At 46.9% G+C, this 16,185-nt stretch overlaps 1 protein-coding gene across 1 annotated transcript; it reads left to right on the forward strand.

Moving 5' to 3' along the window:
- The first annotated feature begins 912 nt into the window (after positions 1-912).
- Positions 913-6,138, forward strand: LOC135895767 (membrane metallo-endopeptidase-like 1). The gene is made up of 2 exons (XM_065423926.1): positions 913-928; positions 4,037-6,138. The coding sequence occupies exon 2, from the start codon at positions 4,130-4,132 to the stop codon at positions 6,089-6,091; it is 1,962 nt and encodes a 653-aa protein (XP_065279998.1). The 5' UTR covers positions 913-928; positions 4,037-4,129; the 3' UTR covers positions 6,092-6,138.
- Positions 6,139-16,185: the final 10,047 nt, after the last annotated feature.

Raw genomic sequence — 16,185 nt, forward strand, 5'->3', positions numbered from 1 at the left:
TTCCTATAAGTATGACTGCAGTGTTATTTGTGATAAGTGAATATCACTCGCAGACGCAAGAAATGCTGTGTTGCCAGCACAACTTGTACGGTATCGCTCAATGGAACTCAGCTTAATAAAACGTTAAACAAAATAGCAGAAAGGATAAATTCCAGGGGAACTCCTCTTGATTGATTATATTTTTACGTCAACAAGCCACGATAGCGCTGATGCGTCTGTTTTTGGTTTACATTTTCTTCTTCGGAATTTCTGTGACGTTTTCAAACACATATACATGAATAATAAGAAAAGGAAGATGTCACAAGTTCCATATTCTTACCGCGCCACGAAAGTTAGAAGTACAGCCTTAAAAACTGCAATAGTCAGCCTTTTAACGCTTCAAACGTTTCCGGAAGGGTATTACATTGGGCCATAGGGCGGGCGCAATACCTTAAAATAGATAGATAGATAGATAGATAGATAGATAGATAGATAGATAGATAGATAGATAGATAGATAGATAGATAGATAGATAGATAGACAGATAGATAGATAGATAGATAGATAGATAGATAGATAGATAGATAGATAGATAGATAGATAGATAGATAGATAGATAGATAGATAGATAGATAAACAAACAGTATACTAAAACAGTTAAAACAAGAACGCATGAGAACATTAAATTTGGAATTTTCCAACGTACGTTATAGCATAACAATACTAAGGTACAATAGTGACACACCGCACAATGTTAAGGATTACGGTTAGGTTCAGTGTGCTACCAATGAGAGAAACTGAGAAAAAAAATGTTTAACAGTAGGTCGGAAAGACGCGGCATAATATGACAATGCACTATAATAAAAAATAAAATTACAAAAAGTAAAAAAAAATCGTAGAACCTGACGAATTGGTAGAGAAGAGGAAGAAGATGTTCGCCATCACTACGGTAAGCACCTAAATCTTACTCCCAATTTTTTCTCCCTATTATCAGGTTACCTGCTCATAAAGTGACCCTCTACTCGAGTTGGTCAGCCACCAGCTGTCCTTGTTCACCCTTAGAATTCAGGTGTAGTGACAACATGTCTCTTATTACCTGCTCTATCGAGCCGGAGCGAAAGCCGGAAACAAGAGGGATGTTGCGCGGCGAGCACAAGCGCTAAACAATATCATGGGTGTCCTAACGGTTGCGAAAATCCTGCAAACAATCCTACAATCCTACAATCCTACATATGTATATAATAGTACGAGCAAGTCTTTCTCAGTGTCAGATGAATTACCTGTTATCAGAAGCGCTGCTGCGTATTACAGCTATGCTAAGACTTTGTCTTACGGCGAGTCTGGCCATTTGTATTTTGCATATGTAATTTTTCAAAGCTATCATGTGCCTTCCTCAGTGTGACGTTCAATTGTACGGAAATGCCTAGTGACTAGCTTGCGCTGCGGTGTGATGCGGCTTGCCTATAGGGACAGTTGTCACGTTAACGAAGCTGCTCAGGAACTAACGCGAGAAAGCAAAGTAAGATAACCGAAGCACGTAAAGCAAGTAAATGAAGCAAAATAAGTAACGTAAGTAAAGTAAGTAAATAAAAAAATAATCTGGCAGAACCCATCTCACGATGAATGTCGGCGCTAATGCGATTAGCAGTGAAGCAGTGTAGCGACACCGTATTGGCACAGCCGAAACGCGTCATGTGTGGAGCTTGTACAGTAGCCGGGATCCTCTATCGTGCTTCCCTGTGAACAGGCTGCTCCATCTAGCGGCGCGTTCACGAAATTTGCGCTCGGCGCGCCGCTGTACGCGGACGCTGAGAACTGTTCTCTCGTTCGTGGCGCAGAGCGCTAAAGCGTCGGGCTGCGGTGCCTCAGGAGCCCGTGTATAGTGGGTTTTGAGTGACCCATACCGGGGGAATAATCAAAAATAGGCACATAGCCCGTGGTACACATTTTAATTGTTGCACATACCAAGTGTTCCAAGCTGTCTGTACGCGCACAGGCCCAGTGGCGCGTACCCCGTGTCCCATGTTGTGGCGCGAAAGATGTTAGACTAAACCGTACCGCAAAGCGGGCAAAAATCCAAAAGGAATGCTAATCGCTTCCTCGTAAAAAGGGTATCGCGAGAGGTGTAGCCGGAACAGCAGAGCGTGGACTGCGATATCACTATTTTGTGATAACTAGCTGCAGTCATTTCCTCCGCTACGATTATTGTGCTGTACTGTATACCTCGATCTACGGCAACGATCGTTCGCGCCGACGTATCGCACATGTGCGTCCAAATGTGTTGGCTCCCGCAAGACAGCCCGCTAGCCTAGCCGCATGACGGCGATGCCCCACATAAAGAAAACACGGCCACTGTACTAATTAAGTGTTGGAAGCGCAAGACTGAGTATCTATTCAACCCCATAAGTTGACCCCATCACTATATATGTGTTGCGCATACCTTGTCTTAGATTCTTGACAAGGTTGCTACTCGAAGTTTTAAGAATGACAGCCCACAGACAAATGTCACAGCGTATGGCCTTTATGTTAAAGCTTCTGGGACTCAAATGTTAAAAGTGCGAAACAATAATAGACACCTAAAAATTATGTAATTTTTTGCTGCGGCTGGGCACTTTATCCGGCGTCGGTGCATACAAGAGACCGCGTTTATACAAAAAAAAAAAATCGTCTTTGTGCATAGTGTGCGTGCCACCAAAGTTTCCCGGTAAACATCGCGATTACATAAACTGCAGTTGCCGGGAAGCGTGAGAAGCAGCCAAGGATATCTGAATGCCATCGCGTTCCACTAACAAAGGCGAAGCTTATATATGCATGTCGGTATATAATTTCCACGTCCCTGAGCGACGCTGTACACTTTAGTTTACGGTAGTTTTGTCAAGCTTCGGCCAAGGCACTGCAAGTCGCATACATTGCAAAGATGCCAAAAAAACCAATCTTCACAAGTCGCCGCTCATACCGTGTCACCCGGTAACAGAATATGTCGCCACTAAAAGAAAGCACGAGAAATATTTGCACATTCTTATCACTCGAACTTTAATTAGTAATGGCACGGCGCGTATGAATAAGCAAATTTATTCTGCGGATATCGGCAATGTGTAAGAAGTTTAGGGAAAGGGAGAAATTGTTATCCACCGATGAGTGGCCCGAGTATTACGTTTCCTTAGTAGCTACGTGTGTGCATTACGATTTTTTTGCCATTTCTCTCGGAATTACTTCGTTGAAGTACAGTTTAGTATCCAGGTATCGAGCTCAGTTGAAAGCGGCCATCGAAGAATCGCTGAAACGCTGCACAGCCTATTTGTGGAGTATACAGCGCGTCGTATTATTGGGTTCCATATACACTCGCGTTGTGTAGGAAGTATACCGTGGTCTGCATTTCGGGCTGATCGGGAGTCGTTCGTCATAATAACGTAGTGCACAGTATACGAGCCAGCAGAGGTAGGGAAAAGGATGACATCGCAAAAAGCTGCGCAAGAATCAGCAGCGTAGGAAACAGCGAAATGTGTGTAGAAAAGTTCCGCTCGGGACGCTTGACTATTTCTTTCTTTCCCCTTTTTTTGGACTTCGACGGCGAGGTGGCGTGACAACGCGTCAAGCTGCGAATCATCATCATCATCATCATCATCATCATCATCATCATCATCATAATCGTCGTCGTCATCATCATCATCATCATCATCATCCTGGTTACGCCCATTGCAGGGCAAAGGCCTCTCCCATACTTCTCCAACTACCCCGGTCACGTACTAATTGTGGCCATGTTGTCCCTGCAAACTTACTTATCTGCGAAAGAACCTGCGAAAGAACCTCGTAAAAGACGCGCGTGCGATGCACCCGCAGTTAAATCACTTCGGGTTCGCCATGTATCTTTCACAATATCGTCGCTTCGTGTGTAGTATAAACGTGAAATGAAACACTTTGCTGGCCTAGTTGGTGACAGGCGCACCATAGACAGATGCGTGTGTCTGTGTCCCTCGTCTTTCGCTGCGCAACATTTCTGGTAATAAACGTGCACGCGCCCTCATCCCACATTTTCTATGTGTCCCTCCACCCCCAGAGCGCCAAAGCCAACCAGTGCGACTCGAAGCCCGCAGCCGACGTCGGAAGCGCCAAGAGCCTAGCCTACGTCATTGTCGTGTTCGGCTTGACCATGGCTGTCACGTGCGTTTCTGTCATCTTTCGCGCGGCCCCATCTCCCAGCTCCGACAGCAAAACGCACTCGGCTTCCACTGCTGAGGCGTCAAGCGAAAGAGTGGGACTGAACGCCGGCTTGTCCAGCCTCATCGAGCCTTTCGTGGACACCTCGGCGGAGCCGTGCCGCGACTTCTACGCCTTCGCCTGCGGCGCGTACGCAAGTCCGTCGGCGCAGACCATCACGCAGATGCAGGACGAGATGTACGACGCCCTGCCCCGCGCACTCTCGACCGCCACGTATCCTGAGCGAGGACAGAGCGCCGCCCAGAAGGCGGCAGCCCTGTACCAAAGCTGCTTGAGGGTTCAGGCCGGTGACCTCGACGAGTCTACGACGCTGAGGCAGTTTGTCCAAAGCGTCGGTCTCTCCGTACCAGGTTACGCCCGCGCGGAAGCCCTGGACCGTGTCCTGCTCCTGTTCTTCAAGTACAAGCTGCTCACTCTGCTAGGCCTATCTCTGGAAGACTCGCAACTCTACAAGGGCGCCAGGGAGATCAAGGTCACGCTCAATGCCAATCAATTGGTCTGGTTCCGCCAGCGAAGCTCGAACGTACTGACGAGCCAGTTCTATGCTCCGCACACTGATGCACTAGGCGTGCTGAATGACGGTGACGAAGCCTTGAGAATAGCCGTGCAAATAACGGAATCCGAGAACACGGCCATCGGCCTCCTTACGAAAGGCACGCTGCAGAAAGCGAACAGCCTCGTTTTCTCGACTGTTGACGACATTGGGATCTACACGCCGACCATACGTCCTGGCCGCTGGGAAGTTCTGATCGCGGCTCATAGTGATAACGTCTACCGGAAAGAGCACAAGGTTCAAATCAGTGTTAGTGCCTTGTCCTATTTTGACAAGATCTATTCGAACCTCGGAGAGGCGAGGACGAGCCTCCTGGTGGCGTGGGAGCTCGTGCGCACTTTGGTTCCCCTGTCGTCGTCCGAGTTGGCAGAGCACGTGCGGAATTTTCCGTTCATTTGCCTGCGCTCCGTGATCAGAGCCATGGAGGTGCCGCTGCTTTCGCACTATTTGTTCAGGGCCGTTCCAGCCAGCACCGTCGACTCCGCCAAGAAGATGCTGTGGCGCATACGGAAATCCGTTATCGAAGAGATTCGTCGCGCCAGCTGGCTCGACGACGTCACCAAGGCGACGGCCCTGGACAAGATGCGCACCCTCCAGGCACACGTGGGCTATCCCAAATTCTTCGCCAACGACGAAGAACTGGACCAGGTGTACTCGCGTTACCCGGACGTGTCCTTTCGCTTTCTCGAAGCGTGGCTGCACGCGATGAAGCTGACCATCGAGTGGGAGTTGAGGAACACCAGCAGCTTCAAGTTTTCTTTGCGCGCAACGAACGCCGCCTACTTCCCCATGCGCAACGCGCTCATGCTGCCGGCGACCATGCTCCGCCCTCCGGTGTTCTCGTCCGGTGCGCCGATGGCATACAACTACGGCGGCCTCGGCTCTGTCATCGGGCACGAGATGACTCACGCGTTCGACGTTGAAGGCAGGCTGTGGGACAGTGACGGTCAGTGGCGTGACTGGTGGTCGAAGTCGTCCCGACACTTCTACGATAGCAAGCTGCTCTGCCTGCGACGCTCCCATGGGATGTCGCGTGAAACCGCCGACTCGGAGAATATGGCGGATTTCGCGGGCGTCGTCTCCGCGCTCAACGCGTACAGGGGGCTTCTCCGAGAGAGCGCCGAGCACTTGGCAGAGCTTCGATACAACGCGCCGCAGCTCTTCTTCATTTCCAGCTGCGTGAAGTGGTGCGCCGCCAACGGCAGCGCCCCGTTCACGAATTACGCGTCCTGGAGAGATCGCTGTGTGATCCCGCTGAAGAACATGGAGGCCTTCGCATCCACTTTCGGATGCTCCCAGGTCTCGAGGATGAGTCAACCTTCGCGATGTTCCTTTTGGTGAAACATTTACAGAGCTTTCTTTGAATACAAATCTACGTCGTAAGTGTATATACTGCGTTGTTGGGATAGCGAAAGTGCACATATTTTAGTTATAAGTATACACCATAGTGCGGCTACTGTTGTATGTCGTTATTTGATAAGGCTTGAGATGAGATTTGAAAACACGACCCTTTCTTCAACGAGGAGTTTATTGAGAAAAGTGAGCGGCCTAATTCAAGGTAATTAGGTTATGTAGATTCTGAACAGATTCTAGAGTATCAATCGATGACTTTATATTAAGGTACCACAAGGAAGACGCATATTCCATTTCAGTTAGAACGACCGTTTTATGCAAAAGTAATTTTAAAGCGACCGGAGCAAGGGAAAAATTACGGCGAAGGAAAGCAAGCATGCGATTAGCATTTTTATATATGGGTTTGATATGCGTCTTCCATGAACGGTCACTGCTGTTGTGCACGTCAAGATATTTGTACACTAGACAAAGCACAAAGGAGAGCCATTAAGAACATACGGATGCGGGTGAGCTTTGGAAGCAACTCGTGTTACATTCAGTGCCTTTCATTTGGATATATTGTTTCATGAGCCAAGTGTCGCACCATGCAGAAATGCTATTAATTTAGATTAATTAATGCTACTTGTTAATAAGTACGTCGCTGAAAATATCGCAATTGCATGTTACTTGGCTGTGCCTATACAAGTGCCTCATTGACACTTTTATAAGTAGGATATTACGTCTCGAGTTAGGTGATTAGTTACCATTACCTAATTAAATCTCAGTATTGAAACAGTTACTAGGAGCTACGTCACTGTACCGGAAGCAAAATGCACTAGGTTTTCTTCGAGTAACGCAATTGCTCTCTTTTTATCTTGGCGCATGGTAGCTAATCGGGACACCCTGTATATATTTATGGCCTCCGAGTGCAAGTGACGATGTTTCCATACCTAATAAATGTTGTAAATTATTAGAAAAGCTTTTTTTCATGAGTCGTTAGCATTGCTTACTGGAAAGAGAATCAAAAATGAGACCCATATCATTCACCTGAATTTCACACGCCGGTGATAGAAGACTCTGCCGAAGGGGTCGCTGAAGTCTGCAGGCTTTTTTCAGAGCCAAAAAAAGTACGCAGAGCAATTTGAAGCGAGGTGAACATACAGCAACATGTTCATTCTCTAGGCATAGACTATCCATACCTTTATAAATAATTTTTAATTGACTACGTCCTTCTCTTTAAAATATATAATAAACTTTGTCCTGTGTTTATAATTAAATATATTGTGTATATGCATGGTGCTTACCGTGGAAATTCAAAACAATGTTGAAGTGAGAAAATACGGATGAGGCTGCCGCCGCTAGTGCTTCTAATGCGCTTGTCCTCCAATTGTTAGGGTTTGCAGAAATAAAGCGAAAGTATGAATTAAAAGCCCTGCACGTCCTCGCCAACAATAATGCAGTAAGCTATCAGCCACAATCAAATTATAAGTGAAAAAGGCAAGTCAAAAGAAACCTCGAATGATGCGGGTGACAAAACTCTGGTAATGACATTTTAGGTGTGCGTGTGTGTGTGTTGGGGGTAGGGGGGTAGGCTTCGGGACCGCCGGTGGCTCTGCCCCCTCCGGAAAATTCCGGACGGGGCTCGGGCTCGGACCCCCCCCCCCCCCCTCCTCCCCCACCCCTCCTAATCAGTGCCTATGGACGCCACTGCAATAGATGAGCCAGCTGGGTATGTTCAAATGAGTACAGTTGCAAAACGGGTCCCTAATATTCGTTTTCACTTACATTTTCATATTAGGCATAAAAATCCTTCCACACCGCAGAACTGCGACTACTTTTCTAACACACATTTTTTTTTAACAAACACAAGAAATCATGTAAAAAAATCGGTGCTTTATTTGCTTGAGCTGAGCTTTGAGCTGTGTGAAAAGAACACAACAGCGCCTGTGTTGTGTTCTTCCCTCAGTCCTCGTCTTTTGCGCTGTGCAAACGTGTTAACAACAACAACAACAACAACAACAACAACAACAACAACAACAACAACAACAACAACAACAACAACAACAACAACAACAACAACAACAACAACAACAACAACAACAACAACAACAACAACAACAACAACAACAACAACAACAAGCGCTTGTGCTCGTGCTTTCTTTCACTCGTCTGTGTTTTTCGATCGCGCTACGCTCAACCATGGTGGCTGTCGTAGCCTTGCCATTAGTTAGAAATGTGCCAGCAGCTCCGTTGTGTCTGCTCGAAGTGGATCTCACGACTTACTCTATGAACATTTGCCTTAGTTTGGAGTATAACTATATATCTCACTGCTTCCCGCGAAATTAATACCTGCAGACGCGGGGCCTATGGTTTTACTGCGGTTTTCCTTCTGTGACGTGCCTTGCACGTGCAGTGTCGTCATCGGGACGTGCTCAAGCTAGCTTGGCGGCCGGATGCGGATGTAAATTCTCGCTGAGCCAAAAAAAAAAAAAAGCGTAATGTAAACTTCTCCCGACGTCGCCCCAGCTGCGGGGCCGCTGGGGACCTCCTCAGTAGGCGTCGCCGCCGCTGGGAGGCGGCTCTGAAAAGTTCGGAGTTGGAAGACCAGCTCTGGGCCGTCCGGCAAGCCGAAGATGCCGCCCGAGTCCAAGGACTTTGAGCCGCCACCTCAGGCCACCACAGCCAAAACTGCCGGACCGTTCTTTTTAATGAAGTTTATTTGCGTCTTTCTTCTTATTTAAACTGCATTCATAAACAACTTTGGTTAAAAAGTGGTTCGTACCAAAAAAAAAAAGTGTTTGATGTGTTCCTTTCTGCGGTCAACAAACTGCCGCCTGTGCCACTGCGCCTCCGAAACAACATACAGGGTTTTTCAGCGAACACGTCCAAAAAATTTTAAGGGTTGCCTGTGGCAGATAGCACAATTCTAGTTCATGGGCTGGTCTACTCGAAGAGGCGGACATTACTTGCACGATAAATTGAAATGTATAACGCACTAATTAAATAATTAAGTGTTTACCTAAGTAGTACCTTATAGCCCATATTGTAATTTACGAATTCTAGCCGTGAAGCTCTCAAGGCGGGTCCACTTGGAACGAATTCTTAGGATGACACCAGTTTCGAGATATTAATTGCCGAACTTTGCGGATAAATATATATATTTAATTATGCGGTTTCACGTGCCAAAACCACGATCTGATTATGAGGCGCGCCGTAGTGGGGGACTCTGGCATAACTTGTACTACGTGGGGTTCTTTAGCCTGCACCTAAGTGTAAGTACATGGGTGTTTTCGCATTTCGTCCCTATCGAAATGCGGCCGCCGTGGCCGGTGCGGAATGCATTTGGTGTTCCAGTTACTTTCTTAACAAAACGTCCTTCTATGCATTGAAGAACGAACGTAACTGGAACGCCTATGCATTTCTCCGCAAAGTTCAGGAATTAATATCTCGAAACTGGTGTCATCTTGAGAATTCGTTCCAAGTGGATCCGCCTTGCGAACTCCACCGTTATAATTCGTAAATTGCAATATAGGTAATATGATACTAATTAGTTAAAGCCTAATTAGAGTTTTTTGTTAATTAGTCGATTAGGCATTTCAATTTTATTGTGCATGCAATGTCCGCCTCTTCCAGCAGACCAGCTCATGAACTAGAATTGTGCTATCTGCCGCAAGCAATCTTTAAAAATTTTTGAAAGTGTTCGCTGAAACACCATGTATATGTTTCATAGACTGTCGAGATCGCGTTGTCGACCAATGCGAGTTGCTGCTGCACCGACAACAAAGCAGCAACTGCAGTCCTTCCTAGGGGTCGTCAACTATTACGGGAAGTTCGTACCTAATTTGTCAACTGTTGCTAACCCCTTGTACCGGCTTTTGCAGAAGGACACTTCGTTGCACACGGACGTTGCATCACACACAATACATTTTCTCCATTTTAAAAAGCTCGGTGATCCTCCTTATGGTGTACGTATACTTCTTCGGTTGCATACTAGACATTTGCCACAGTAAGATGTGTGAAGTTCTCAAATTTCAACATCTATTGTCTTTTTTTTTTCCAGAACTTTGTATGCCACTTCAAGACGAGCCACCAATTGAATCCCCTTGACGGACGCATACTCAAGCTTGCCAGATATGCAGACAGTACTGTACAGTCGAACGTGTTTATAACGAAGTGCTTGGAGCCTCCGAAGCTACTCTCACTTCATTGTAAAGGTCGCGCACCGCACAGCTCTCAAGAGAACGAGAATCCAAGTAACCGATAACACTACAGATACTTCCAAGTCACGAACGGCATGCGCGTTATCAGCATGTCAGAGCATTCTCGACGGGGAAGTAGCGAGCGCAGCGTTTTCAAGAAAGGAAACGCAAGCAAGGCAGATGACGATTATTGTGTGGCAAGTATACACCCGAAAGGGTGTACATTTGTTATAGAGTGTGCGAGGTGTGATCTGGAGCTATAGATAACGTGCTAGATAGATAGAATAAACTTTAATGGCCAACAGAAAAGGCGATCTACCCACCCCCCGACACGCAGGTCAGGGGGCGAGTGCCGCCGCCTCAGATGCAGGCTGGGAGGTCTTGGGTCCCAGCAGCCTCTTCAGCCAGTTGGACGAGCCGGAGCTGGAGCTCAGAGTCCGAGCTGCGCAGCAGGGTCTCCCAGGTGTCTCTACTATCTATTTTGTGCGTTCCCCCGGGAGAGTACGGACATTCCCATATTATGTGGTCGAGGGTCCCTCTCGCCCCACAAAGATTACATTTATCGCTCCTGGCCTCGGGGAACATGTGGTTCGCCATAACCGGGTGCGGATATGTATAAGTTTGTAGTCGTCTCCACGCTACTGCTTGTCTGTTTAATTTTGGGTCTGGCGGGGATACCAGTCTACGAGCCAATCTATAATGCTGCGTGATCTCCCCATATTTTAGCATGCGCTCTCCGCTCCCTCGGTCATCGAGGGGCCCCGTAGCGGCTCGGCGGTAGAGATCTCGAGCCAGCTCGTGGGCCGCCTCGTTGCCGGGGACGGCTTCGTGCGCCGGAGTCCAAATTATTTGAATTTTTCTATCGAGCTTTCTCTGGCCTAGGATTCTGGCCGCTAAGGGCGAGATCCTTCCCTTGCTAAAATTTTGTATGGCAGTTTTGCTGTCACTGATCACAAATTTCGCGTCCGTTCCAGCGCAAGCTAATGCGATCGCAATTTCCTCGGCAACTTCTATGTTGCGCCCGCGCAGAGTGACAGCGGTCACGGGAATACCCCGGCCGCTGACGGCCGTTGCCACCGTAAAACTGCCGCTACCTCCCGCCGCGTCTACATAGGCCACCTCATGTTCCGGGATATTACCGAATTTAATTTTTAATGCTTCGGCTCGTTTATGCCTCCTGTCTTTGATATGTTCCGGGTGCATGTTTTTTGACAGGGGGTGGAAGTAGATAGGGAAGTTAGAAAAAACCTGATTAACGTGCTAGAGAAACGGGCAGCAGTGTTGTAATGTGGAGAGATATGGGGGCACGGAAGAAGGTGTGCGGCATGCGTACGCATGATTGCGCTCCTGATTTGCTACCGGCAACAGTAGTTTCCGTTTCAATTACACATTATTTCGCAACAGCTAGGGTCAGTATAATGTGAAATTTCTTTAGCTCGTCTTTGTTTTTCTTATCGCGCACCGTTGACCGCTGGCGTATATACCGGTAATGACGTGGGCAGAGCGCTGACGAGGCAAGAAAAGGAATTGTGTTGGAAAAAAAAATCTATGCCTTATCCTTACCCAAAGTACAACGCTAGTCAGTAATGAGAACAGTTTAACGTTTGCTGTAATGAAGCTACTCATTGCGAGGTACTTTGGATTGATCCGTGGAAACAGGCTTAATGGGACACTAAATGAAAATGATAAGTTGAGCTAGATCGATAGATTATTCGTCTAGAAATCAATCACCGTTTGGGTGGGCCAGTACGTCACTTTGTTGCGCAGGAAATTGCCGCCGAAGGTCCCGCTGCTGCTCCTAAATGTGAACCGCCCCCACCAGAACGGACGAGTTGACGTAATCTCCACGTGACTTCCCCCTTTGAATCCGCCAGTGCTTTCGTCACAGGAGAGGCACCGTAGTCCACAACAGGAGGCGCCACTACAATTTTTCACTGTCGCGTTCTCGCTTACAACAGCTCCGTTCTCGCTACGAATGACGAATTCATTGTTACAGAAGCCCAATATTTAGTGGCATCTGTATCGAAATTGCTCCTCGTAGCGTTCACTACGCAGACCTTCCCTCACAGAGTTCATGTTCCAGTTTTGACAATTTAGCGAGTCAGGATACCAATAACGGCAATGGATCTACGAGTACGCCCTCAACAATGCACCACGTTTGGGCACTTTAGTTTTGCCTCCAAAAATTCGCGAGTCTCACCACGCGCCCTCGTTGCGCATTCTGCTCGTTTTAAAACACTTGCAGTTTTAATGCGGTTCACCGTTTCAGAGCTACACAGGGGCTATCAGAGACGTCGTAATGAAGGACTCCGGAACAAGTTCGACTGCTTGCGGGTTCTCGGAGCACCCGCCCAAAGCGCAGTGTACGCGAGCGTTTTTGCACTCTGCAGCCAATGAATGCTTCAGTCGCTGCCTAGAATCGAAACCGCTACCCCCCCCCCCCCCCCCTCCATTGTGCTCTGCAGCAGAACGTCACAGTCAATGAGCCGCAGCGGCTGGTGTTTCAAATTTTGGCAAGCGTTCTAAATGCCATAACAAAAAAAAAGTTCTAAGTTTGCAGAGCGAGATGATTTTACTTCACAATATTTCGATTCCCTCGGTGTTCTTCGTTGGCTCGGTCATCTTTCCGCTCCTGATCCTCCTTCCTCGCCGCGCTGTACAGTTACGGTGCGGCGAGCAGGCATTTTCCTCTTCTCTGTCAGTCAATCTCTCTCGTTCATCGCGCTCTTCTGTGGTCAAGTTATTGTCCGCAATAAAATAAATATCGATCATTAATTTCCCCTGTTCTCCGCACTTATCGCTCGTACTCTTCAATAGGGCGAGCGTGATGTCTCTTTCAGAAGGCCATTACTCGCCTGCTTGTCTTTCTGTATGCGAGGTGCTTACGTATGTTTACATTAATAGTAATAAATTGTAACCACTACTGTATTAGTAGTGTACGTGCGTTACCCACATTCTCGCGTGACGACACCTTCCCGAACAATTTGACTACCATTCTGTTATGGTTAGCAGATGAACATATTGGAGGTAGCGCTTCGTTAAAAACAAGAAGACCAAACGGGGGATGAAACAAACGCACCGTCTTTATTTCTCAGTGTAAATATAGACTGTACATATATACACAAGGACAATTCGCACATCGATGGAATGCTCGACTTCCGACACAGCCCGAATGAACAACCGGCAGAAACTGAATTTACAACAACATCAACAAAAAATAAAGATATACAAGGGCAGGGTTAGGTGGTGGACGTTTAGAAAATTTGAAAATTTCACTGTCGACAGTGCTTACATTCAATAAAACAGCTGAACAGTAAAGCAGTGTCATTCAATACAATAAGAATGGTTGACGATGTACTTAATTTGCATACCAAATAAATTAGGTGCTAGGCATCTATATAGTTGTAACCTGCTTAAATTACAAACACTCCTTTTTGTATTTAAGAGATCACTTGGGCGTGCTTATAATTGCAATTCATCTAAACATTTCAGGGAGGGTGTAGAATTTATAATTGACTTAACAAGTAACGCTTATGCCCGGATGATCATACTGTAAGACACTAAACACACATACTGCCCTGTGACTGGCGCAGCATGGCCTTAGTCGCTTTTGCGCCATTAAACTCGAATTACCTACCTACTAAACATACTTAACGAACGAAGCGCGGTTTGTGACAACTTGAATTAACTTAGCAGATGAACTTACGACTTCAATATGAATAAGCCTTAATATCCATCTAGACTGCAGGAAAAAATCGGTGAAATGAACAAACACAGATATGATGACTGCGCCAGAAACAGCGTAATGAAACCAAACAAACGCCACTCTTTTTTCGCGAACACGGGTAGTTGTTTTACGTTTGTTTATTTCTGTGAATTGAGTGAGGTAAACGGACAAATGTACATTCTGGCACGTGAAACATGTAAACCGTAATTGCGGTCATGAAATGCAGTGAACTAGCTGGTATAGTGGCTACAAGGTTTAGCAGTTTAGCTTTTGCGAACTATAATATGTTTTTAACGAACGAGCTAGTTGAAATGCAGTTATTGAGATATTATATAAAAGTTTCGAGGCTTCGATTCGCATAGCGGAGTCTTAGATTATCCTGGACGTTTTAAAATTTAATGAATTTAAATTATGGGGTTTTACGTGCCAAAACCACTTTCTGATTATGAGGCACGCCGTAGGGGAGGACTCAGGAAATTTCGACCACATCTTGTTCCTTAACGTGCACCTAAATCTAAGTACACGGGTGTTTTCGCATTTGGCCCCCATCGAAATGCGGCCGCCGTGGCCGCGGGATTCGATCCCGCGACCTCGTGCTCAGCAGCCCAACACCATAGCCACTGAGCAACCACGGCGGGTTCCTGGACGCCTTGGTTAGCTATTTTAAATACATTGATTTATGGGTGTTTTAGGCAATGAAAACTCGGCCGTAAAACACTCAGTAAAACGCTTGCGGAAACGGCACAATGCTGAAAGCGCAGCTGCTTCGATACCCCAGTAGTACACTGCATCCACTTTCCTAAATGCTGAATTATCGAACTAAAATTAATTGACAACATTTTATTTTCTAAACAATACGTTCTTTTAAAAAATATATTCAGCGCATGGAATGTAGTGATGTCTGGAAATACAGATATCTGGATTCATTGATTCATTCAAATAACTTTATTGAGTGCCCTGCGATTTGGTGGGGTGGGCCTGGACCCCACCTATATAGGTTTCGGCCAAGGGTTGTTGGCCCTTGGCGGCTTCCTCATCTCGCTGGACGGCCCAAAGTTGGCGTGCAGCTCCGAGCTGAGCAACGCAAACTCCCAGGGCGCGCGGAGGCTGTCGCAGTTTGAGGCTGCATCACCGTTATCCTGTATTATAGCCGTACATTCCCATAGGATATGCTCCAGGGTGGCTTTAGAGTCGCAATGTCTGCACTTGTCATTTGTGTACAAATCTCGGTGTTTTAGGTGCATGATAGCTGGACTCGGATAGGATCTGCTCTGTAACTGCTCGCCGCCATTCGACAGTCTGATTTTTGCTTAATTTTGGTTGAGGCGGTGGGAATGTGTGCCTCTGCAATCTATGGTGTTGTGTAATTTCGTGAAATCTGGTCATTCGATCTTCCCACTCCCACTCGGCGGTATAGTAGGTGAGGCGGAGCTAACCGAGGCTCGGTCCGTAATCTCTCGAGCCATGCGGTGCGCCGCCTCATTGCTACCGTCTGGTAGTGCGTAAGCGGGCGTCCAGGTGAGATCGACACGTTTGTCGTGGTCATCAGCTAATTTTAGGAGCCGTAGTGCCTCTGGGGAGATTCGACCGTCGGCGAAGTTTCGCATCGCTGTCTGGGAATCACCAATGATTATGCCCACTTGTGTCTGTGCTATGGCTAGCGCGATAGCTATTTCCTCTGCTGTTTCTGCGTGTAGATTGTAGCGCTCGTCGTGCATTTTCCCTCGTAATTTATCACCACTGCTGTGTAGGCGCGCTTGTGTCTGTATCTAGCTGCGTCTACAAATGTGGTGTCCTTGCTGTTAGCGAACTTATGTATATAGCGCACTCTGCTTTCCCGTCTGCCCTGATGGTTGAAATGTGTTTTCAACCTGTCCATTGCTGTCATCGCTCACCCAGAGGGTGACATCGTCAGCGTAGATGGTATGATTGAGGCCATCGATTTCCTGTAGCTTTGCTGATAATCCGATAAGAGCCATGTTAAACAGCATCGGTGATATTACTGAACCGTGGGGCGTACCTGCGCTTCCGATCTGTAGTTCTTCGGAGTTAAGGTCTCCTATCTTAATGTGTGCCTTTCTGTTAGCAAGGAAGTCTTGCATATAACTGTATACTCGCTGGCCTAGGCCTAGCTCATGTATTGTTTACTATTGTTTTGTGGGTAACACTGTCAAAAG

Source organism: Dermacentor albipictus, chromosome 4 (assembly GCF_038994185.2).
Source record: "Dermacentor albipictus isolate Rhodes 1998 colony chromosome 4, USDA_Dalb.pri_finalv2, whole genome shotgun sequence".
Classification (NCBI taxonomy): domain Eukaryota; kingdom Metazoa; phylum Arthropoda; class Arachnida; order Ixodida; family Ixodidae; genus Dermacentor; species Dermacentor albipictus.

Excerpts from the sequence above, each read along its gene's own strand:
- LOC135895767 (XM_065423926.1), top strand. The coding sequence starts at position 4,130 with ATGGCTGTCACGTGCGTTTCTGTCATCTTTCGCGCGGCCCCATCTCCC.